Source organism: Camelus dromedarius, chromosome 1 (genome assembly GCF_036321535.1).
Source record: "Camelus dromedarius isolate mCamDro1 chromosome 1, mCamDro1.pat, whole genome shotgun sequence".
Taxonomy (NCBI): domain Eukaryota; kingdom Metazoa; phylum Chordata; class Mammalia; order Artiodactyla; family Camelidae; genus Camelus; species Camelus dromedarius.
In genome coordinates this window covers 76,951,885-76,976,065 of record NC_087436.1, presented here as the reverse complement: position 1 = coordinate 76,976,065, position 24,181 = coordinate 76,951,885, and the positions used below count along the sequence as shown (strand labels likewise).

At 46.6% G+C, this 24,181-nt stretch overlaps 1 protein-coding gene and 1 long non-coding RNA gene across 3 annotated transcripts; one reads left to right on the top strand and one right to left on the bottom strand.

Moving 5' to 3' along the window:
• Positions 1–9,256: 9,256 nt before the first annotated feature.
• On the bottom strand, positions 9,257–24,118 carry PRDM8 (PR/SET domain 8). Its single transcript, XM_064485714.1, has 8 exons — positions 23,858–24,118; positions 17,424–17,504; positions 16,926–17,176; positions 16,345–16,450; positions 15,798–15,934; positions 13,301–13,521; positions 12,068–12,299; positions 9,257–11,658 (listed from the first exon to the last, which is right to left on the bottom strand). Exons 6-8 carry the CDS (start codon positions 13,517–13,519, stop codon positions 10,031–10,033), a joined length of 2,079 nt encoding a protein of 692 aa, XP_064341784.1. The 5' UTR covers positions 13,520–13,521; positions 15,798–15,934; positions 16,345–16,450; positions 16,926–17,176; positions 17,424–17,504; positions 23,858–24,118; the 3' UTR covers positions 9,257–10,030.
• Positions 15,929–20,176, top strand: LOC105091781 (uncharacterized). 2 transcript variants are annotated; one of them, XR_837398.3, is made up of 3 exons: positions 15,929–16,297; positions 17,616–17,758; positions 19,543–20,176. It is a non-coding gene; the product is annotated as an uncharacterized LOC105091781 (long non-coding RNA). The 2 variants fall into 2 exon arrangements; XR_010380877.1 differs by lacking the exon at positions 15,929–16,297 and adding an exon at positions 16,471–16,625 and having other exon boundaries at positions 17,619–17,758.
• Positions 24,119–24,181: the final 63 nt, after the last annotated feature.

Sequence of the window (24,181 nt, the reverse complement as noted above, 5' to 3'; positions counted from 1 at the left end):
CTCTTCTTACCAGGCCACCAGTCAGCAGTCATAGTGGATTAGGATCCTTCTGTGTGACCCTACTTTACTTACCTCTCTAAAGGTTCTACCTGCAAATACAGTCACATTCTGAGGTACTAAGGCTTAGAACTTCAACATAGGAATTTGGGGTGGGGGCAACACAATTCAGACCATAACAACTAGTAAATCTATAATCACAGAGTGCCCCGTACTTTTAACTGAGCTATAGGACCAAAAATCCTAGATTGAAAGCCTGAGTTCTAGAGCTAAGCACTGATTCTAGAGATTATCTAATCCACTCATTCTTGACCCTTGCGGCACAAAAGAGCTTTCAAGTGCACCAGTGCCTGGTCCCACACCCAGATATTCTGATGAGTTAATTTTGAGTGGGACCGGTCATGAATATTTTTTAAAACTTTCCAATTGTCTCTAATAGGAGACCTGACTGCAGAACCACTGATTTAGACAACTATTTTCCAAAAGTGGTTAGAGAATCACCCATAGAGTTTATTAAAATGCAAATTCCTATACAGGGGTAGTGGCTGCCTTCACTCTGATCTGCAGAAATGGAGCCAAGTCCATTTATCAAGGGTCCTAGTAATTTTTATGAACCCAAAAGTCTGCAAAGCTCTGATCTAGTCTAACCCTCTCATTTTACATTGAGGTGAAAAGGCTGAGGCTTGGCGAAGTTAGCTCATCCAAGGTCACATAGCTAGAGAACAGCAGAGCCAGAAGGAGATTAGATGTTAGATCTCCTGAAACCTAATCTAAATTTTTTAGCAGGATTCTCTGAGCTAATAAAGAAATGTGTGGACATTAAAACGATCTTGTAATTCTGGTCCCAGGACTCAACTGCATCTACCCTCGAATCCAGGCAGGTCCTGACAAGTCTAGAAGCCCAAGAGGACAGGATTATTACAGTTGTATTTCCTTTTAAAATGCATTCCAGGAGCCTGTATTGTGTTTGTGGACAATGGGCAACATCAGAACTGATGGGTTATTGCGAATCCTACATTATACTGTGCTGCCAAGGCCCTGCAGGTCCCGCCTCCCCAGATTTAGGCCTGAGTCCTAGGTGGAGGCTACAGTAATGAGTTAGCAAATTCAGTGCTATGAAGCCGATGGAGGAGTCTGTTTCCCTGGCACCAGTAGCTTCTGCAGCAGGAGTCAGTGGCTTAGCATCACTCACCATCAGAAAGTGGCAGCCTCTGTGCTGGCGTCGGCTGGCAGAGAAGTAGCAGTGACTGATTGGTGAGCTGGAACAGGGAGCAAACTGGTAGCTCAAGAGATTTTCACTTCTGCTGCTATTACCCATCCAAAATCCAGGGGTAAAGAGAGCTCTTGGGAGCTTGGTGTCAGAGTCTGAGTTGGTAAAGGGAGGGAACACACATAGACAAATAAGTTGCGACATGATTTTAGAAAACCTAATGCATTGGAATCCAAAAACTTAAAATCTAACCCCTCAGGGGGTGATGATCCACAAATATTGAACATTTTTTCCATAAAGATTTAGCTTACAGGTTTTCTTGAACAGAGAATTTTCTATGCACTTCTATTTTTTGTTGTTCAAAACAACCCAGACTTGAGTGAGAAAGAACAGCAAAATGTTGACATGTTATGAATCACTAGAAATGGGAAAAAAAATCCATATGAAACAAAGATAGAGCATCAGTGAAGATTTTTTAATTGAATGTATATTTATAGCACTATAATTCAATTGAGCCTCAATATATCAACAACATAGCCATTTTCTAGACTGAGGATTTATACATTTTAAGTTTCCCAAGGGTTGGCTGCTGTTCTAAACCCTTCACGGTGTTTCTCAAAGTGTGGAGTGTGGAGCAAGACCCACCCGCTCTAGACTCACTTAGGATGATCGCTTACAATGCAAGACTCTGGGCCCCTCATGAGATCTACCCAGTTTCTGGAGATGAGCTTGAGAATCTGCATTTTTAGCAGATACCGAGGTGATTTAGAGCGATTGCTCCCTCGAGGACCTCTACAATGTCCAAAGATACTACTGCTTTTCCTCTGCTCTGGGAGCTCTTAATAACGTTTCTGATGAAAATTTCTGAGAATAGTTGTCTCTGGGGATTGTCGTCTTTTGGAGTTGTTACCTTACTGAGTCAATGAAAATGTGAAGTTGTTACCAGAGGTCCTCTTTTTTCAGTGTCTTTACATGATTTTCCAGCTGACCATGCTCCTGGGTCCCTGAGTAAGCTGTGTAGGAGCTGGTATGAAAGGGACCCAGACTCTGTACGTATTAAACTTTAAATTGCTTCTCCTGAAGTGTGGTCAAAGGGAAGACACCATCCCAGAGAAGAGAGAAAATGTGTGCTCTCTGAAATCCCAAGTCCCTGTTTTTAAGCTGTTACAAAACTGGCTTAATACCAACATAGATGTATTTTGGATATTTAAAGGATTTAAGAAATTCAGATGGGAGCTGCTGGCAACCATGTAACTTGATGAAACTTGTCTTACCATGCTATTATCATTACTCTGCATGGAGTTAGGTTTTTGAAAGGTAGGTTTTCTAAATATCTTCCTGGTTTTAAGTTTAGGCATGTTTGGAGGCTTAATAAACACTTTCAAGTGTAGCCTCAAACTCAAAGACCTCTGATTTGGAAGCAGTCTTAAGCATTACCACCCCCAGAAGAGAAGAACCTCTACATAGCAATGCCTCCTCTTTCCTTCGACAGTTCCAAAATTAGGAATTAAGCCCCTAAAAAGCAAATGGAGGGAAAAAAATACTTTCACGTAAGATTCAAACATTTTTTCTTACTATTTATTCATACTGGTGGGAATCTTCTATACCACCTCTTTGCTGGAGGGCAAAGGACTAAGGGATACCTAACAAAGTCATAAGGCAGAGGCAACCGAGGGTGAGAGGTTCTGAGACAGAATTCAGAGGTTAGATTAAATGTCCATGCAGATGAGCTTCCCACATTCACTATTTACCTCTATCCAGCCCTGCTAAAGCAAATAGTGTACTTAACCCTCTCTAAAAGCATTGTAATGGGGAAATCTAATTTATCTCTCTTTGTAGGAGGAACCCTGCAGTATTAGTCCCTTTCTTTCTTTTCTCTACCTTCATTTGGCTCCCACCCTGGACCCCTGAGCCTAGAGAGGCCTATGGATACTAAGATTTTTCTAACCCGCATGATTTTTTTTATCATTTTGGGGACTGGGTGTCGCTGTTTGGCAATGTTTTTCTCTCTCAAAGACCCAGTGAAATCTTGCCAGAGGGGAAAACAGATCTTAATTTATTTGTTTGTCTGGGAGAAAAGAAGTCATTAAATACTTTCAAAAAGTTTCACACTTCACACACACACAAAAAGTTACCAAACACAGAAAAAGCTACTTTGAGTTCTGCAAGCAATAACACTGGCACACCCATCCCAGATGAATCCCTAGAGAAAAGTATAATCATGCTACATTTTTCTGGATTTCAACCCCCACAGCAGATGTGCCCTGGGCTCCTGGTCAAGGGTGGGACTGGTTTCTGGATTTCTCCCCTGAAAGCCACAGCTTTGCTTTTCTCAAAAAAAAAAAAAAAAAAAAAAAAAAAAAAGATGAAAGAAATCTGGAATTGATGGCTAGACATCCGAAGAGAAGCGAAGGGACAAAGAACTGGTTGAATTAATTTCTTTCATCCCATAATTATTTTCTTCCAAATCTCATTCCTGTTCTTCGTTTACAAAGGACATTAGGATATTTCCCTGAAGAATTTACTCCCTGAAGAATTTGGGAAAAAGAAGATAGTGTAGGTGTTCTTCAAATCTCAATTTTAAAAGAGGGGAAATGATAAAATGACACATTCTAGCTCAAAGTCTATTTAAAAACACTAAAAAAAAAGTGAGCTGGAATCAGGGATCCCTTCTAATGATACTGACTGTTGGATTAATATCATTCATGCATCACCATGATCTGCAAAACCAGAGTTGTTTTCACTAAGCACTGAGACAGCATAGCTTTCTAAGCAAGGTGTCATTTCTTTAATGGTACGCAGGAAGAGAAACAGGCTTCTCTTCTGCATTTTGAGCATCTTTTCTACAAAAGGGCAAATTATAGCTAGGATTGCTCTTACAGCCCTTTTCGTTCTTATTGTTTTGCTTGTATATAATTTTTAAGTACTGGGAACACATGGTACTTATAATTTAAGATTATTATAGCTAAGCCAATTAAACCCATACGTCCTTCGATGGACTTATAGGCTTGCTTGATTTTACTTCTTAAATATTATTTCAGTGATCCTTCTGTAAGTTTGGGATGTAAGAAAGAAGAGCTGAGTAGTTAAATACACATCTACAAAATGAAACCAGCTGTTACTCCCACCTCTGCTTGAAAATGAGCAAAGATCATTAAAGGAAGTCAAGGCCACAAAAGAGTTCTTAGAGAGGACTAGAGCATCCTGACCACCTGAGGAAGATAAGCCGAGGCTAAAAATCTATCTCTCTTATCAAAAGGGAAGTTAATCCAGTACAATAGTATGAAAAGCTTCTACATGAATGATTGTATTTGCTTTTCAAGACACAGCTGTGCAATAAGCCCACAAGTAGTATTATTCACAAATTCAAGTAAAGTAAACTGAGATACATAGACGGAAAGGCCTCAAAATTTGGAGCAGATGTCCTGCCTTAGGAGCCATTATTCTTTCCATTATACTATGATATTGTATCACGTCTTTCTGTTCCAAGATCCTAAAACATGATGAATTGGGACCCTTAGGAGGCTTCCTCCTGGATAGGTTGTGAGAATTAAACCAAAGCAACATATGAAAAGTACTTAGAAGAGTGCCTGCCAGTTGTGTATCTATGTGTGTGCTAAAATGGATACGTACATTTGTATATATAAATGTATATGTATGTACATAATATACACATATATGCGTAAAAATGCACCATGTGTGCAAACATGCATACATACATACATATTCCAGTACACAGACACAGACAACTTGAAAAGGAATAAGTAAATAACAATGATCATAACCAGGTTAGCTATGAAAGGAGGACACTTTACCAGACCTCTCACCCTAGAGAGTTAAAAAATATAATTTTTTTAAAAGAACTTTTTCTTCAGTTTCTTCATCCTCTAGTCCTGGAGAAGAGACAAGTTTCTAAAAATTTTAAGTCCTGATTTAAAATAAGAAAAGCAAAAGTTGCCTTAGGAATGGGATCTGTGAAGCAGAGAAGCAGAGAGCATCCCTTCTGCCTGCCCAGCCCGATTATAAAGCCGGCAAGTGTTCAGGCCCACCAGTCTAAGGCTTCTGTTTCTGCCTCAGCATTCTAGGCCTCGTGGCCCGGTTGTCAACTCAAATGCATTTGGAAGAGGAAAGGGAGGTGGCCCAGCTTCTCACTCCATTCCCAGTTCAGTTTCTGAGCAGGCTAAACTTTCTACACCCATTGTAGGTATTTTTGCACCTTCCGCGGAAGACAGTATTTCCAAACAAGGCCCAAAGGTTATCTGTTCAAAAGTCAGACTAGCTGCTGCTTCTACGAAGAGGAACTGTTCAAGAGGTGGCCGTGTGAGATCCCAGGTGTGTGTATGTGTTTGTCTATTTAGAGAGGACCGGCACTTGTCCCTCTCTCTGCATCCCCAAGTAGGGTGTGAGGTAGTCCTCAGTACCCAATGTATGCACAATGCAGTCTCCGGTTGGGCTGGTGCGACCACCACAGGAGTTGGTTGCCTGAATGGCTGAGAATCATCAGGGGTGAGGGTTAGGGTGGGGATTTCCTAATAAAACTCCAGAAATGATCTCATATCTCCAGAAGTACTTAAGAGATGGAAAAGAACGTGGAGGTCAGGCAGGATTGCGGGATGGGGAAACAGAGATACCACAGAATGATCCAAATTGATTCCAGAACAGAGAACTGGAAAAGAAAATCTGAAACCTCGGGGCGGATCCCTGCTCGCCGCGCTTGCCCGCGCTCCGTGGTTGGGTCCTCGGTGGTCCGCTAAAGCGAGGCGTCCCGGCGCGGCTGAGCGCTGACGGCTGCCCCTGGTTCCGGGTGTGTGCGCCTCCCCAGGTCCCCGTGAGCCTTGCAGACCAAGCGCGGACTCCTCCACCGTCCTGTGGGCGCGGAGGGGAGTCTGCGCCGATTATGCGTAGGGAAGGAGAGGAGAAGCCCCTGACCCAAGAGGCAGGTCGCCCTGGGCCTCGGGCCCTCGGAATCGGGAGTCGGAGGTGCACTTCCTGGCCGTTTTATTGGTATGACTGGTCCCGGGCGTCCAAGGTCTCGGCGCAGCGGATCACGCTTACTGGACCCGGCGACTAAAGAGAGACGCTGAGGAGAGGGCAAACTCTGCAGAGGACCGGAAGCGGCGTGCACAGAGGTTCAGAGACCTGGGTGGGAGGAGGAAGTGCGCAACCCCGCTGGACCCCTGTCCTCTCAACCCCCACCGCAGCGCCGGACGGCGGCTGTGGCTGCACATCTATGTTCGCAACTGGCCGGCGCGCGGCTGCGTCCTCTACTCGCGGTACTCTGGGCCTCGGAGGGCCTCGGAGGGCCGCAGAGCTAGGAGTGGGCCCGGGACCTTGGGAACTTTCCCCGCTGGGTCCGGTGTCGGTCTCGGCTCTACAGAGCCTGCAAAGCTGTGCAGAGATGTGCGTGCGTCCTTTCCTGGCCCTCTAGTTCCCGCACGCCTGTGCGCGTACGCTGTCCTCTGCAAACACATCCTGGGAAATACAGGCGTCGCCCCCTCCCACGCACAAACGCCAACAGAGAAGAGAGGTTCGCAGTCCGCCCAGAGGCAGCACCCTTGGGGATCGCAGACGCTAGGCGCCGGGTCACTCCCAAGCCTTCTGCCCCTGAGTGGGACACCACAAGCACTGGTGCGGCAGCCGCTCGGTTTTCCTTTTCCCCAGTCTTTAGGACCTGTGGGTTTGGCAGGCACTCGGAGCTCAGGCCACCTGCTTGGGCTTCAGGGCACCAGCCTGCTCCAAGTCTGCATGACCCTGTGACCTTGTTTTCTCCGCAGCTGTGCGCCGACATTTACGCCTATGGCCTCAGCCGGCTCAGCAGAGGGGTTGGGTTATGGAATCTTAGAAATTCTCATCTAAGAAAGTTAAGATACATCCGAAAGCTTAATGCAACATTAAAAGAAAACATGCCTCAGTTTGCCTTGGCTGAAGGCAAAACTAGCTTTGGGCACCCTTCCCCTACTGCTTCTCGCCAAAAAGGTCTTGTAGGCAGTTTGGTCAGCAAAGCTGCCCAGCTCTAAAGTGTCTGCCACGAACACACCTACCTGGGTCGCCTGGGCAGTAGCTCAGCCAAGGCTCGGCTTTCTTCCACATTGTGTGATTAAGTCAATGACCATGCAAAAGAAAACACAGGGGAAGCTCAGGAGGTGTCTGTATGTGTCCCTCAAAAAAATAACGTTCTAGACTATGAGGAAGTCCTTTTCAAAAAGCAGTATTTGCTTACTTTTTCTTCAGATCTAAATTCAATTTTTGAATCTCCAGCAGGTAATAAAGCCACCATAGTGAAAAGGAGATTCTGGAAGAATGGGACAGAAATGAAAGGGCATTCAAGTTTTTTTGGTTTGTTTTTTAAAGTAAGACCCCAGGCAACCTGGGTTGGTTGGCTGCTTGGTTGGTTGGTTGGTTGGTTTTTAAGAAACTTTTGCTCCAGAGATCCACTATGTTCCAGGCAATTTAGTCAACCTCTCAGACATTGTGATTTAAAGATCTCTTGAGGCCCACTTTCTATTTGTCCCCAAATATCTTTCTTACTTCTTGCCATCAAATTTGCTCCACAACCAATCTTGATCTTTTCTCCAGAAAGCCCTCTTTAGATTTAAAAGGAGCCTGATTAGCTCACTAGAAAAAAAAAATTCCCCATGCTAGAAGTTCTTTTAAAGATAGCAGAACCTGTCTCACTCATTGTAGAGATAAGACACCAAGATGCAGGTAAATTAATGATGCCAATAATGATGCAAGCTTACACTAGTCATTCAGAGCAGTTATAACTGGAATTTTGGATTGTTCTTCTCATCACACTTTGCTGAGGATTAGTGTTTCAAATTACCCAACTGTTGCCTAGGAAAACTGAGAGCAAGCCTCAAAGAAATGTAGTGCTAAAAGTACTTGGATAATCTTAAGAAAGTCAGCCTGCTTTTTCAACAACCTTGGTCACACTTAAGGATACACCTTTTTGCCTTGCCCCTGGTCTTTGCCTGCCTAATAACTTGTTCTGTAGTCACCTTAAGATAATGAAGTTTTTACAATCCCTTTAAGGAAAACCATTGAAAGCCTGCAGTGAGACTCCGTGCAAGTTTCCCATTTCAGACCTTTTCACAAGTGTCTTCCTTCTGACATAGGGGACGGTTGGCAAGATTGTGAAGGAAGGAAGAAAAAAATGGGAAAACACCTTCTGTGATAGATAAATCAGTGCAATATCTGTCACTAGAGCATCTATAGAGTGACTCTGAAGATGCCCATAGATCAAGTGCTTGCTACTCTAGGACCTAAAGGATCATCATTCATTTGGTTTTGCATCTACTGGTTGCTGGACATACTACATGCACCTACATGTGTATACTCTGTTTAAGAACTGTTGTCAGTATATGAAGAGTACAGAGGGACTTTCTGTAAGAGGAAGGGCAGGGAGAGGAGGAAAGTTATCAGGTTATTCTGTATTGTGATGCTCCAGAGCTCTTTTTTTGTCAGAGGCTGTGCACCTGCTCAGGATTTTACAAGGAAAGCCGGGACTTGCAATACCTAGACCACTGTGGTCATTTCACCTTGGTTTCCAAAGAAGCTCTCCCTAGGGTCTCTTAGTGGGAAATGACAGAAAAGCTGAAGGGTTCTAGTGCACAAGATGCTCTTTCATGTAAGCTTCACTAGTAGAACCTGTAGTAGGTATGCCCTACTATAGGGCCTTCACCTGGTCCCCCAGACCCAGGCCTGAAGAATGGCCACTTGTGAAGATGCTAGTTATCCTGCTGCTGAAAACAATGCTGACATTCCAGGGACAGGTTAGCTGCATGTCCCTGAAGGCATCTTTGTTTAAATAATTTGTCCTTTAATCAAGAAGCTCAACACTTTCCAGATAAAGATGTTCCAACTAATAATCAAACCTTACCTTCTAACTTTGAGGCTCAAAATTGGCTTAGAGTAAATAATGCAAGTGGGGCAGGGTTTATCGCCCCTCTCTTCTGCTATCTCTTCTCAATAAAATAGATAGTATCTACTCAAAGTGCAGCCCTTAGCTACAAAAAAAATTTGAAAAACACTTTCCAAATAATTGCTTTGAAGAAAATAGTCATTTATTGTCAAAGCATCCAACATATCCGGATAATCTATAAAGTTTAATAAATCTTTCCAGGGATAAAAGAAACACGTAACTATTCAGACTCCATTTCACTGGCACAAAATTACACTTTGTATTAAAAGGAAATACATATTTACATAATGATGACATTCTTCATTGAAGTCCATAATCATTTCATGATACATGCACTTCCCCTGGAAATTTAAATTGAATGGTGACCCCCTTTTTATTTGTTTTGCTTATTTTGTAAGAACACAAACTGTAATCAAGAAATGCAGAAAGCATTTCACACTCCTCCTTTACTTTATATCTAAAATAAATTTTGCCCTTACATATAATTATTACATCTAAATCGTAAGTGCTTAATAATTTAAGTAGAAACGTATGACAAATGCATCAATATGTTGCAATATATGACATTTTTAAAAATGTACTTTTGTTTTTGGGAAAGTGAAAATGCGTGCATTCAAAAGAAAACCCCTCAACCAACCCACCAGATCAAAAATCCACCATCCTGTCGTGTGTGTGTGTGTGTGTGTGTGTGTGTGTGTGAGCGCGCGCTAGTGTAGGTCTCGGGTAAACATTTGGATGTAAAGGCTGTGGGGGAGAGCACATGTGTGCACGTGTGTGTATGTGTGTGTATGTGCGCGCGATGCTTCAGGTCACAAGGAGGTGGTGGATATCCTAGAGTGTTTGTTCCTGCAGGTGGCTCGACTGTGCGTATGCGCCCGTGGAAAGCTGGGGTCCTTTCCGTGTCAATTATGCGAGGTCATGTGTCTGGAGAGATGGTGGCGCTCCCTGAAGGACTCGTTGCAGATGGGGCACTTGAGTTTCTCCTCCCGCCTTCGCTTCACCAAGGGCTCCATGGCGTACTCCTTTTTGTGATGAGACCTCATGTGGTACACCAGGTCGGAGGTCATGCGGAAGGAGGCATTGCACTTGGCGCACCAGTTCTGTGCGGGCAGACACAGCGAGGTGAAGGAGGGTGGCAGCAGCGTGAGCGCCGAGGGCAGCTGCAACTGCAGAGGCCCCGCGGCCGCGGCTGCCGCGGCCGCCGCGGCGGCGGAGCTTTTGGGCCAGAAGGCAGTGGCGTAGAGGAAGGGGCTCTGTTTGGGCAGCCCGCCGCCGCCGCCGCCGCCGTTCGGCAGGGACCCGCAAGCTCCGTTCAGGTCCGCGGTTCCCTGGAGCTTCACGGCCAGAGGGTCGGAGGCGGCCGGATAGAGTCTGGTGGGGCCGACACCGTCGCCGGGGTGGCACGGCTCGAGCGCGCTCAGCTTCTGGCCCAGCACCAGCGGGGACAGCTGCGAGAAGGAGCGCGCCGGCTGCGAGAAGGCGCTTTTGCGCTCGTCCGACGCGGCGCCCTGGCCGCCGCCCGCCCCGCCCGCGGCCCCCGCGCCCGCGCCGCCCCCGGCGCCGTTGCCGCCCGCGCCTCCCAGCTGCGGCACCGAGGTGAAGGCGCTGCCCCGCGCCGGGCTGCCGCCCTCCAGCCGGCCCGGCAGCGCGCCCCCGGGCCGGGGGGCCAGCAGCTTCTCGGCGCCGGCCGGAGACGCGGCCACGGGCGTGGAGGAGCCGCCGCCGCCCGCGTCCTGGTCCTCAGCGGCCGTGCTCCCGCCGTCGGCGGCCGCCTCCTCCTGCAGACCGGCCGCTCGGGCCGCCTTCTTCACCTCCACGAAGGCGCTGCGCTTCGCCTCGCCCGTCTCCGGGCTGGGCGGCGCGAAGAGGCGGCCGTTCTCTTCCAGGCCGAAGTAGCTGCCGGAGGCGCGGTATTGCTGCGGCGTGCACACCAGGTCCTCCTTGGAGGCGTGCAGGGGCCGCTCGGCGAAGCGGCCCCGGCCTCCAACCAGCCCCGCGCCGCCCCCGCCGCCGCCGCCGCCGCCACTCTCCCCCGCCTCCTCCGGGAATTTCCTCTTCCCTTTGCCGACGCCCGCGGCGTTGCCGTCGGGACTCAACTCCGCCTCCTGGTGGCCGCTGCCGCTGCTGCCGCTGCTGAGGCTCCGGACTGGGGAGCAGCCGCTGGCTCCCCCGGAGTTCTCCAGCTCTCGGGCCAGATTGTGAAAGTCCGTGGACGGCTTCGCGCTGCCGCCGCCACCAGCCGCAGGCGGGTTACCGCCCTCGGGGGAGGCGGCCGGGTAGTGGTGGACAGGGCCGGCTTTGCAGAACTTGGGGCCGGGACCCAAGGGTGCCTCCTGTTGCTGCGTCTGCTGCTGATCCTTGCCGCCGCCGCCCCCGTGATCCTTGGTGCCCACGCCGCCGCCTTGCTCCTCTCGGGGGCTCAGCTCAGCGCTGTGAAGTCTCTTGGGGCAGCGGAAGCGCAGATGCGCCACATAGGGGAACTCAAACTGGAAACGTTGGCTGCATTCCAGGCATGTGTAAGGGGACGACCCTGCTTAGTGAGCAAACGCCACACACAGACACACAAGCGCACGCACACACACGCATACCACATGATTATTCAGCATCGTCTGCAGGACAGTTTGCCATCACCCTCTTCACAAATCCACCGTTACCTATCAGGGACTGAGTGCCCAAGAACAGAATATCCAGTAAGGCCTAATCCGACTTTGCCACCTGACTTGGGGGCCGTACAGTAATTAAGCCAAGCGTGCCCCGATTTATCCTCACCCATCTGTCCCAGCTTCATTCCGAACTATATCTTAGAGGCTTTCTCTGAGGCACCCCAAGGGAGGAAAGGCGCGCCGAGACGCCAGAGTGAGCCCCGATGCTCCCTGAGTTGCTCCCCGAGTTGCTCCCCGCTTGCTAAGGGCCCATACGCAGGTCGAGAGCCAACCTACCATTCATTTTGCTGTGGGATCTAGAGGGGCAGAGCAAGAGCAACTCAGTCAGTTCTTTCCCGTACCAAACTAATAACTCCTCATCTTTGGCAATCCTGCGGAGAGAGCGGTAAAACAGCTGTCCGTTTTTTATATAGGCTTCAAGGTTCTGCTCTTCTTTATCTCTGGCTGATTGGACCAGACGCAACCACATGAGACCTTCTGAGGAACCATTCGCCGCTGAGGTGTCTACCTACAGTGTAGAGACAAGAAAGAATACAAGAAGGGAGGGGCCGAGGGAGGGAGACTTTTTGTGAGACTTCTATGGCCATGGGAGCCAGGGCCATTTCTCCTTATTCTTTTCCAATGAATTATCTGAGATCAAGCTTCCAAAAACTTGACCCAAGTTGGCACCCACCCTCATGTTTGTCACCAGCAGGCAGGATGACATCCCTTGCAAGCTGAATCAATTATATATAGATTATTTAAGTCATCGTTTTCATACACTGGCTGAACAATAAATGAAGATGTTCCTTCCTACAATCCAAATTAGTGTTAACCTCTTGAGAATTGATTTCTAAATTACCCCATTGCAAAAGTATGGGGGATTTTGTTCGTTTTACAAGTAAAAAGCAAGCTTAGATCTTATCAATTATTCTACGGCATTCACTTATCTTCCTAATTTTGGCTTAAACAATTAATAGTTTTTCTTTGTAAAGAAAGAATAGGAAATGAGGACTTTTCACTCTCAAATATATGGCTTTAATGATGTTTTATTGTCAAACCATTAACATTTTTATTTAAATATGAACTCTTGGCACTAGCTAGCTTTACCAGCAAGAGTAATACTCCCAGGAACAAGAGACCTCGGGGGTTGGAAGGCAAATGCACCCAATATTTATAATTAAAGTACTTATAGAAAGTACTTAGTATGCAAATAGCCACAACCCTAGTGAACTCTCCCAAAGAGTTAAGGAAGTGGTGTTCATGTCCAGGAAAGCTCAGAACTGAGGCACTGATTTAGACATATCTGGCATTCAAAATCAAATTTGTCATTTATTTCAGAAAATCAGTTGACAATACTTTGAGTTTAATTTTCCTTTTCTAATTTTTGGTGTGTAAGATAAAATGTGTTCTCACATCATTGCATTTTCAGATTTCAGAAGCTGTCTCAGCTTGTCATCAAAATGACTATTAGTTCATTTTCAACAGGATATTACCCTCATACCCTACGTAGCATCAGCCAAGACTTACCCGGAAGATATAAGGGACTGTTCTCTTGTCGGTGGACTTTAGAGCTATGAAAGCTATGCTGTCATACAGGGAAGTATGGCTCAGGACACAGGGACCAAATATAGCGTTCTCAGGGATGTCACAGGTAGTGTAAACGCTGGTAAAAATATCTGTCAGACATTGTTGGACAGCCTTGGCATCTCCATCCCAGATGCCTCGCGGGATGCCCGAATCCTCCATCACTGGAGACAGATACAAAGGACAGTGGAAGCGAATTACATTACTCCTTTTGCCTCTATGAATCCAGGAAGAATATTTTAACTACTAGACAGATTTTTCTTGAATTTGCCTGAATTTTCCATAGCTCTTATTTCAGAAATAAAGCCAACAGCAGATTAAATCTGGCATATTTTGAAGATGCCAACTAAGAGTACTTTCTTTTCCTTTAAAAATTAAAAAAAAATATTTCAATGGGGGAGCTCAGAGTAGAGTGATTGCTTGAGAGGAAGAAAAACAGAGGGTTAGGAAAGAGAAGATCGCTTTTTTGCTTTACCTTGGGGGAGAATGGGCAGGGTTGGGGGGAAGTCGGAGACTAGGGGAGAACAATAGGATATTTTACTAGACTATTGACTTTCCAGACTGAAAGAAGCTTTTAACCCTTAGAAGAAAGCTCCTCTCTTCTCCTCTTATGTATTGAACTGGGTGCCCAGGAGCTGATTTTATTATTATTATTTTTTCTTCCAAAGAGGGAAGCAGCATGAGCAAGCAGGCGGAGACAGCGGAGCATGGCGAATGGATTTCAAGTGGAGTGTCAGGGCCACTGATTCGGTGTCAGCTAACCTTTCTCTGCAGCCTACAAGAGGGGACGTATGTCTGCTCATTACCATAATCCAACACTGTCCCTCCGAGGCTTTAATTAAAAGCAGCGAGCAGAGGTAATTATTTTTTTCTCGACATGCTTATTTATGGATGAGAGTGAATCCCAGTTACCTTGTTATACAAGGGGGTGGATAGAGTCGCATGCGCCTCATAAAGTGAGCAGGTACAGGGCAGGCCTGAAGTGTCCCCTGTCTGAAATACCACATGTGTAATGACTGGTGAATTCCTGTTTTCCCAGATAGGACCCTGTCTGGGCAAGAGAGGGCAGCCCTGCTTGAGTAGACCTCGGTGGGCTCTCCAGCTGTTTAATCCGCAGCAATCTAGAAAGTAATGCCCCAACGGAGGGCTCTCTATTAAGCTGTCATAAAGAGACATTTTCCCTTCCTTTACCGCTGGACACCCCCCCCCCCCACAAGACTTACCATTAAACGAACAAACAAAACAGATATTTAAATTTTAAAGTAGCTTTGAGTAACTGCATTGTTCACTCTTTCTGACTGATTAAAAGATTCTCTCAAGTTGGTTTTTCCCCAATAACGTGGCAATGATTTATGTATGTTTTGTATAATTTAAGAAGCAGGAAAGAAGAGACTGATTCTTTTCCTAAGAAGCTATTTTTTAATGAAATTATATGAGTAATGTCCATTTTTATCTTAATGTCTATTAACCAATTAATCTTGCAGATGTGATTACAAGATAGTGCTTTTTTTTTTCCTTTCCAGCTAACAGAGCATGAAACTTTGGTCAGCTCTTTCCCATTCACTCTGCTATATCCTTCAAATGTCAAGTAATGGGCTGTATCTGCCAGACAGGAATAAGAGAAAAATACCCACAAAGTGGGAACTTACTTTATTGTGCTACAGCGTCTATCCCTGGGCATTTTTACCCCACACGAGGTAGCCTTTCTCATCTCCAGTTGCAAATTTAGACACATTTAAAAAATCCCTCAGAACCTCTCAAAACCTCCTTTTCAACGGAGTCCTATTCTCTCTTTTTTCAATTTCCTCAATTCAGCGTTTTATGCCCCAATTTTTCTCTTCCTTTTAAAAGTCTCTTTCACACAAGCGTTTCATTGTGCCGGGAGGTCGCCCCGTCACTTCGGGCAACAGCAGGGACGCAATCATTAAAATGCAGTTCTACCTAACAATACGGTGAAAAGATCCTCGCTACGCCGAGCTAATAGGAGTTCGCGTCGCCGCGGCGGCCGCCACGAGCCTCGAGCCGGTCACAATAACTGCTGGGCGACGGTTGGGCTCTGTCGCCCGCATGCGGCCGCCTTTGCCACCCAACCTTTCACAGCTCAGCATCCTCCTCTAGGCCCGGGTTCTCAGGCGCCCGGGGGACCCTCCCAGAGCCGGCTGCGCTCGCCGAAAGCCGTCGCTGCCGCCTGCCGCTCGCCCTCTCCCGTAGGCAGGCATTGTCTGGCAGCCGCGCGCTCCCCAGTCCCTTGCTTCTTGGGCAAAGTGCTCTCCACCCACTCCTCCCTTTGTATAACCCTACCCTACTGGAAGTGGAGAGCCCCTCAACAATTATTTCCCCCCTCTTCTGGATAATGAGGAGACAGCGGACAACATTTTCCACTCTTCCCATCAAACCTGCCTTCCTCCCATCCCCCTCCTCCATCAATGCAAATACTTACCAGGAATAAGGTCAGGATCAAATCGACCAAATAAGGCCACCTGGAAACAGGAGATGCAATCGAGTATTTCTTTTGCCTATTGTATCAGTGTATTTCCATGTCAAGAGGTGTTGGTGTTGCAGTCGTGAAGGCCCTGCCTAAAGAGAGGAGAGAGATGGAGAGATGTGGAGAGAGAAATGAGGGGAGAGTAAGAGGAGAGAGAGAGGAGAGAGAGAGAAGAGAAAAGAGTTGTACAGATGGACCCGATGCAGTGACTGACTGGCACGCAGACACACACTTTTTGTTTGCTGCACATAATCTGCCCAATGACGCGTGACAGCCCACGTCCCCTCCCTTTAACTCTTTGCTGGGCTGGGCGCTCCCTCCGGCGCTGCCTGCCTGGAAGCGATCTCTCCGGCCTGCCCGCGCCCCGCTGCCCCTGAGCGCCTGCCCCAAGTGGAAACGCCTCTCAGAGCGCGGCCCTGCCCGCCGCCTCCTAAAGCCTCGGCCCTCTGGGACTGGTAGGGGGAAATCAGTTTCGGGGTCGGAAAGGGAAGTATCAAAAGACCTGGAGAGGGCCTTTTACTGTTTCGATTGGCACTGGAGAACCTCTGGTAGAGAGCTGGCCACTCAGCACACGCACGGACTCCGTGTTCATTTCCAGAGTCTGAGTTCTGTGAAGGGGATGGGGGGAGGGGCGTGGATTAGTCCCAAGGGATTCTCCGGTCTTTGAGCCGCGGCTGATGTGCGCAGCTAGTTGCCTGGGGGTGATAAACGCGCACCAGCTCTATCTAGGAGCGCTCACACTACCAAGCCTTTAGGAGCAAGATTCAGAAAGGATGCGCTTTGGTGAGAACTTGGCTCAGTCTTTCCTTGAAAACGGAGATGGGTAAGGGGGATGTTGTGGGAACGCTGCCAGACCTCGGAAGGGGATTTACAGGGATCTTCTGGTCCCAGGACACAAGTGCTTGACCGGGGAAGAAGTGAAGAGGAGATGGGTGGCAGGAACCCAGGTTACGGGGACACCAGCTCTTCCTGCTCTTCCGCCTCTGCCTGGCGCGTGCTGCATAGGGGGTCCCTTGCTGTGGGCGGTCGGTATTCTAAGACCCCCTAGGGTTGCGGAGGATAAGTTAAAGTAAAAATTATTACCGGGATGGGCTCCGGAGAGCTTTTCACTTCCAGCAGGTGGTGGAAGAGCGGATGGAGTTGCCGAGCCCGTCTCGGGAGCCTCGTTTGTGCACTAAGCCACTTAGAGGCGCTGGCTTGCCCCTTTAGTGCAGCAGCTGATGCTAATGACTTGAGGTCTTTAACAGCCTGAAAGTTGACTCCTTCAACAGAGGTCGCAACACATTTTTGCTGGGAGTTCTCGGGGTTCTTTTTCGACATTTAACTCTCTGCTCCTAAGGGAAGAAAGACTTTTGAGTCGTATAGAGAGTCCCACTCCCTCAGCCCCACCCACAACACCACTACATTGAAGAGGGCAATTTGTTAGCTTTAGGATAAATAGGACGTGTAGCCGGCTAAAGTGGACGAAGCAGAACCACTGTTTAAGGAGACAGCCTCATTTTTTAGCCAGTGCTGAAATAAGGTAAGTATATTGGGGTTGGCAAAAAGTAGCTTAAAAGGGAAAGATGTGTACAGTGTTACCTTGATCCTCTCCTGGCTCCGAGACCTCCCTCCGGAACCCAGTGAAGCAGCGAGGCGCGAAGCGCCTTCCCTTGCTGGCGCCTACAACAAGGAGGCCCGGAAAGGATTTTGCTGAGAAGAAATTTTTTTAAATGTGTAAGGAATTTCCCACTGAGTTCTCTTCTCTCTCTCCTCCCTTCTCTTTTCACCCAGCAGCCCTGGTCAGCCTCCCCACATAAGTTCCTTCTGATCGGACAGAGCCCCTTGCCTAGGATTAAGCTGGGACTTGGAGAAAGAAGAGTTGCAAGATCCTCATATACCAGGGAGGAAGGGGAGAATTCTTCCTGAATTTCCAGGTTAGCTATTGACTTTTCAAATAAACCTTCTCAAACTGCAGCTGTCCTTCATCTTAACATATCATTCCTCTTATGCATGTGTGCACACTTTTAAATAGTTTGGCCAAGGGCAACTCATGTAACGACCAAGACTCAATGCTGAGGGCTTTCACGTATTTCTATATAAGAATCTGCAAAGTTATTTAGCCACCAATTGGCTTATAACTGGGTGCTCCACTCATTACCCCCCCACAAAGCATCCCCCCATCACTTGTTTAAAGAAAGAATGGTGGGATTAGAAATGTCAAAAGAATTGCCTGAAACATCTGAAAAATAACTTGCAGTGTTAAAGAATTCACTTACATGAATTCAGAGAAGAAATGGAAAAAGAAAGGACAGGAGACATGCAGGTGTAAAAATCCCCAGCAAATTAAGATAAAGAAGTAGCCATAAGAGAGTTGTGGTCCCTTAGAAACTACAGCAATGGTGTGTGTGTGTGTGTGTAGCAGTGTCTTTGAACTAATTCCATTAAACTGTTGAACAGAACACTCCTTAGAGTCTTTCCCAGGACAAGTCATCTGTCCATGCAAGCCATTTTTAAAAATCCTCCTACATATTGTAAATATAAAAGCACCCACTGCAGTATATGGGCATTCTTACGCTTAAACTCTAAATGGCAGGCATTTTTCCTTTCCCTAGCCTTTCCTTTCTTAAATATAAAGGTCACTAAGATTATGTCTCCTTTGAGGTACTGAAACCTAGACTCTGATTTGTATAAAATAACAAATGTTTTTGGTATTTAAATTGGGAATGAGGGAGCTTGATCTTCTAAGTCTAGAAAATAATTAAGATTCTATACATCCAAGAGGGGAGTTATATACTGAGAATCTGGCCATCAGATATCTCTTCTCAGTTTCTCTTATTTGCTGCTCACTTAGATTTCCCCTACTGATTTTAGATAAAATGCCCAAATAAAAGAATTTCCTATATTTTATGAATCCAACCAACTCTTTGTCTTAGGTATTAAATAATACACATAACAAAAAAAATATTAGTAAGATTAGCTTTGAAATTTCTACTTTGAAGGTTTTCCAGTTTTTAAAGTGGTACATATTTTGCTAGGTAATATAAATGATCTAAATGAAAATTGTTAATAGGAGGTAAAGAAAATCTACAGATTGTTTTTATTTCTCTAGAAATGTATGGGTTAAAATGGTACATAAACTACTTTTAGATCATTCTGCAGTATTACTTACTGGAATTCACTGACACTAATGAAGGGCTGAAGCACTTATTCAGCCCCAAACAGTACTATAAAAATGCATCTCAGTCAATGGTTTTATCTAATTCAATGGAACAATGGGTTTATGCATATATTTGGAGCTCTTTTCCCTGGGATTTTATTTCCAATTAAATGATTAGAGGGATGACAATGAAGAGTGAGGGTATTTTTTGCCTTGCTCCACTTTAACAAGGCTTCTGGCAGTTATGGTAAAAAATACATGTGTAGACAACTGCAGTATTGTTTTGGAAGAGAAGGCTGGAGAGAGGTTGATGAATGATTCCCGAGGTGGTGCCTTTTATGACTTAAGTGGGAGGGTGGAGAAAGGGTAAGAAAGGAAATCTGATTCTTGAGAGTATTTGAATGGAAATGTCGTTTCTTCTCCCAGGGTAGAGAAATGGGGCCCCAAATATCTCAACTTCTGTGATAGGAGGCAGGCAAAGTCTCTAAGAACAACTTACTCAGAAGGATTATTACTTTATAAGAATGAAAACATTGTTTTTCTTTTTCTCTCTCTTTATAGGTCCTGGCTCATCCCCCCTCTAATCATATCACCGAAGCACCACACACACACACACACACACACACACACACACGTATATTTACATATTCACACTGGAAGACAAGAGGATGCCAAAGAAGCAGACAGACAGTGGAGAATTTTTCCTAAACTTATATTTCCCACAGGGAGGTCTCTGGAAAGGGCTTATGAGGAGACTGGGGGAGGCAGAGAGTAACTTCATGGAGGGGTATTGCATTGTCTAGCCTCACCATGGAGAGTAAGGAACTTTCTAAGGGATAACTTAGAGCCAAGAAGAGGCAGACTTGCTGAGCTGAATAAAGGTTTACATGTATGGGGAGGGGGCACTTTGTTTTTAATAAATATACATGGCAATCCCATTATGGGCCTGTTCCTTAGCAAGGATTACAGTGGGTTCAATAGCTGATAAATGAATTAATCTTTCCCAGGCTCATTCTGGGACAGCCAGAGATGCAAAAGATGGATAATCTTATAGCCAGGGTCCCAACTGCTGGGATCATTACTCCTGACACATTTTTCTCTCTTTCTCAATCAATGTTAACTGTTTTTCATGCTGCTGCTACTACTGTAACTATTGTCATTATAGTTATAACCTACCTTTCTCAAGTTTAAAACTTTCTATCTGAGGGATCTCAAGTTCCACTTGCCTTTCTGCTGGAGTTCAGCTTTGAGCTGGATAGTCTTTGAGAGCTTTGTTTAATTCATTTTCTCTCCTGGATCTAAGTTGTAGTCAACTGGCTTAATGGCTTCTGGGTATGACTTCTAGCAGGACAAACTGGTGCTACTGAAAGCAACCACCACAGGTCTGAAATCAATGTCTCATGCTCACCTGTGTCAAAGTAACCTGTGAGCCAGATCTAATATCCAGCATCCTGACCCCTTGGATTCTCCCAGATTTTGTACCCCTCTCCAGATGAATGGCTAGAGATCTGGCAAGGAATTTTCTATCAAATCTGCAGGTTACAAAGACCTTCCCAGAATTATACACACAGTCTTTGAATATCTCTTAGTAGGAGGGGTAGGGTAGGAGGAAGGAAATGCAGGCAGTCAGCCACTCTGAATCTCCTTGCCCTCTGGGCCAGGCTCTCTAGGGAGACTGGGGCTGAAGGAGTGTCCAGTAGTCTCAAGTGGGAGGGAGCATCAGATTTTGAGAAGACTGATTCTAGGCTGGGAATGTCATCAAGGTGAGAGGCTCTGCATCAGATTTCTTTACAAAGCCAGGAGAAGGGACATTATCCCAATACCTGGTACCTGAAGGTCTAGTTCCTGAGTTAAAAGAGAGATGCTTATTGAAACACAGTGGGTTCCCACTGGGCAGATTTTCGATTCCCTGGTACTTGATCACAGCTGGCCCTCTGAAGCATGGACTTAGATTATAAACTGGGCTGCAGGCAGATAAGCAGCATAAGGCAGTCCTCTCCTGGAAAGGGGGTCTAGGCAGAACACACACATGCCCAGGACTTTCTAGCTTGGAATCCATCGACTGCACTTTCCTGAAGCCTGAGGAAAGACACATTTGATTTTCTCTAAGGAAAAGGGAGGCGAGAAATAAAAGGAATGAAAAAGACTAGGGGAGTAGATATCAATCAGTGACCAGAACAGTGATGATTCCCATTGCTTTGTTAGAGCCTTGGAAATACAGTTTAGTTTTTTCACAAACTATGTTCTTATACCCAAAGCACTCCCCTGGTTGTATTGTAAATTGGACCGTTTGAGTGAAAACCACCTTTCATGATTTCATTTCAAATGAATTGCAGGTGTTTCATAATTTAATCCAGGGGTGTTAATCTAGCATCAATGGGGGAATGTCTCCCTAAACATTAAATGAAAGGCCTATAGCTTTTAACAGGTTTACATAAGCACTAAAAAACTACCAATGTAGGTCTTTTTTCCATTCTAATACTTAGGAGAAGCTGTCTCTTAAGGAATTCAAAGATCAGCTTGTCACAAACAATATTAACAGCATGACTACTATAAACAATATTGTATGCACATTACAAAGTGGCAAAAATAATAGGGGGATTGAAAATTTTATTTGTTCTCTTGAACTTACTGATTGAAAAGTCAATTTCCAGATTGATTTGATAGTCTTCTGATGATGTAATATAAAGGTAGCCAAGATATAATTCATAACATCTCTAAAGTTTTAAGGAAAACCCATATATAAAAAATAAACAATATCCTGAATTAGAAAATATATCATTCACAAATTCCTAAGAAGAATAAACATATTGAATTTAAAAACCTGAATGTTGAGTTTCCTGAAGGCCTCAAATCCAATTTAGGTCTGAACAATTTTATACCTGATCAGACATGGTTCTCTCCGTGGGTGTATGTGTGTGTGTGTGTGTGAGAGAGAGACTTCTCTTGGCTGCATGTCTACATAGTCACTTCTCCCTGTTGCTTGTTTTCATGTAAAATGGTTTTAAGAAAATAGTTTGTATTAAGTTATATAGGAGAACATTTGGTCTTGGAGAGGCAAAACAATAGAGTTCTAAAGAATATACTTTATACATATGATTTATTATCAAGTACCTTGTGTATATGATCAGTTGTCTCATAGCATTAGCTACATTCTAGAGCCAGTTTACCTGAGGCCCTAGGAAGTTAATGTTTCCAGACAGGGAGGGATCCTCTGAATTTGTGAAAATATCCCGGGGAAAGTCAATCCTCTGAGAGTGCAGCTGGTTCCATTTCTTATCTGGGGGACTGAATTAGCTTTTCTACCCCTGAAGCCACTCACAGCTGAGTTTGGGCCTAACGTTTGGGCCTCAAGGCAAAGCAGGGAAGTGCTTGCTAGCCACAGACAATTCCTGATGTCTGGATTCTCTGGTGCCCGTATCTCAGTAAAGGCACAGAGGGAAGAGTGCAGAGAAGGTCAAATGACAGAGACAGGCTCAGACATGGGCTAATGAGATCTTCCTGAGAGAGACCCAGGGAGGATACTACCCCGACCGTATCACAAGGGCAGACAACGCTCCCACTACATTTGCGAGGAGTAACTAAAGAATGACACTGAATGGGGCTTGGGCAGAACCAGACAAGCCTTGAGAGAAGGGTCACTCTTCTAGAAGCAGCATTAGCAAACCATGAAAGTGAGGCAGGAAGAAGCCATGTGGCACTCTAGGTGCGCGACAGACACACCCTGGACTAAGCAGGTGGGAAGCATATGTAGACGTCCCCTTCCCCTCTTTTCCACGTTCTCCAGCCTCCTTCCCCCTCCCTGGAATTAGTGCCAACTCTTGCCTCCTGCTGAGACTACTTTCCGCGTGGAAAGGCTTCTCGAGCTCTGGGCTTTCTGGGCAGCTCCTTTTACTCCAGCCCTCCGCCTCCATATGCCCCCTGTGTCCTCACCCGGCTCTCCCGTCTCCCCACCAGCCCCCTTTCCAAGGGCACGGGTCTGTGTTCCGATCTCTCAGTAGCTGGGCTGCCTGTGACCTCCCTCAGCCTTTGTTTCCTCCTCAAACTAAGGGTGCTGGCAAGAGGTGTCGCCGGGGTCGCGCGGAGGACTCAGGGAGGGAACGAGGGCGAGCGGGGCGAGCGCGCTTTGGAAAGCCAGTTGCTGAGCAGATGGTAAGGGATTACATCCAAGAGCCGGGGTTAGTTTCATTTCAGCCTTGGACATCCCAGAGAGATCTCAATGCCTTCATTAACGAACCTTCTCAGATGTCTAGAGAACTGACCCAAGAAGGACCAGCAACTCAGGTTCAGGCCACAACTCCATCAGGGGAACTATAATGCCCGGGTTCAAATCCGGGCCCGTGGCGCTGTCCGTGCTTCAGGCCTTCATCTGAGAACCGAGGGTAAGAAAGGGAACTCTTTTCACGAAGTTACCGAAGTTACCATGAGAGCTGAGTTGATATTTAGCAAGCGTAGAGAACAATGCCTGACACACAGTGAACAGCTATTTCGGTGCTGGCTATGTTACTGTTGGTAACACTGTTTTCGCTTCCTTCTCGGAAAATTTAGGAATTGTATTGTGCACCCGCTTTCAAAGCCACTCAGTGAAGCCTGGGGATTTCTCGATGTTTCTAGGAAGGCTGGAAGGAGGTACCGGAGAATAAAGTAAGTAGGCGGGAGGAATGTGTCCAGGTGTTCAGGAACCCCCTCCCTCTACCACCCAAGGAAGGGCCCAAACACAGAATATAGAAGAGCAAGCAGTTTTCAGCCGGGAGGCTGGGAGACGGGACTTCTATCCCTCACCAGCTGGGAGTTCTTTCTTTAGACCTGGCAGCCGCGCCACGTTACAGGCGCTGGGAGGTCCGGCGGCGAGGGCAGAGGGCTCAAGCAGTCCCACCTGGCGCAACAAGAAGCCCGTAAACGCATCGCTGGTTGACTCCACTGCGGCGGCCGGAAAGCCAAAGCCTGGCGGGGCAGAGAAGCCTGGGGCCCGGGCCTCCCGCCCCGACCAGGTCCTCGGGCCTCGGGCCGGAGCGGCCCCGCCCCTTCCTCGAAGGGCGGCGGCTCGGACGCAGGCAGGACCCGAGGCGGGGTGGGCCGCCCTCCAGGACCACCCGTACGCACTCCAGCCCCGGGATCAGATCGGGACAAGGCACCGCCACCCGGGCCTCCGCCACGCCCAGGCCTGGGGCTGGGCGGGTTCCACGCCCGCCGCCTTCAG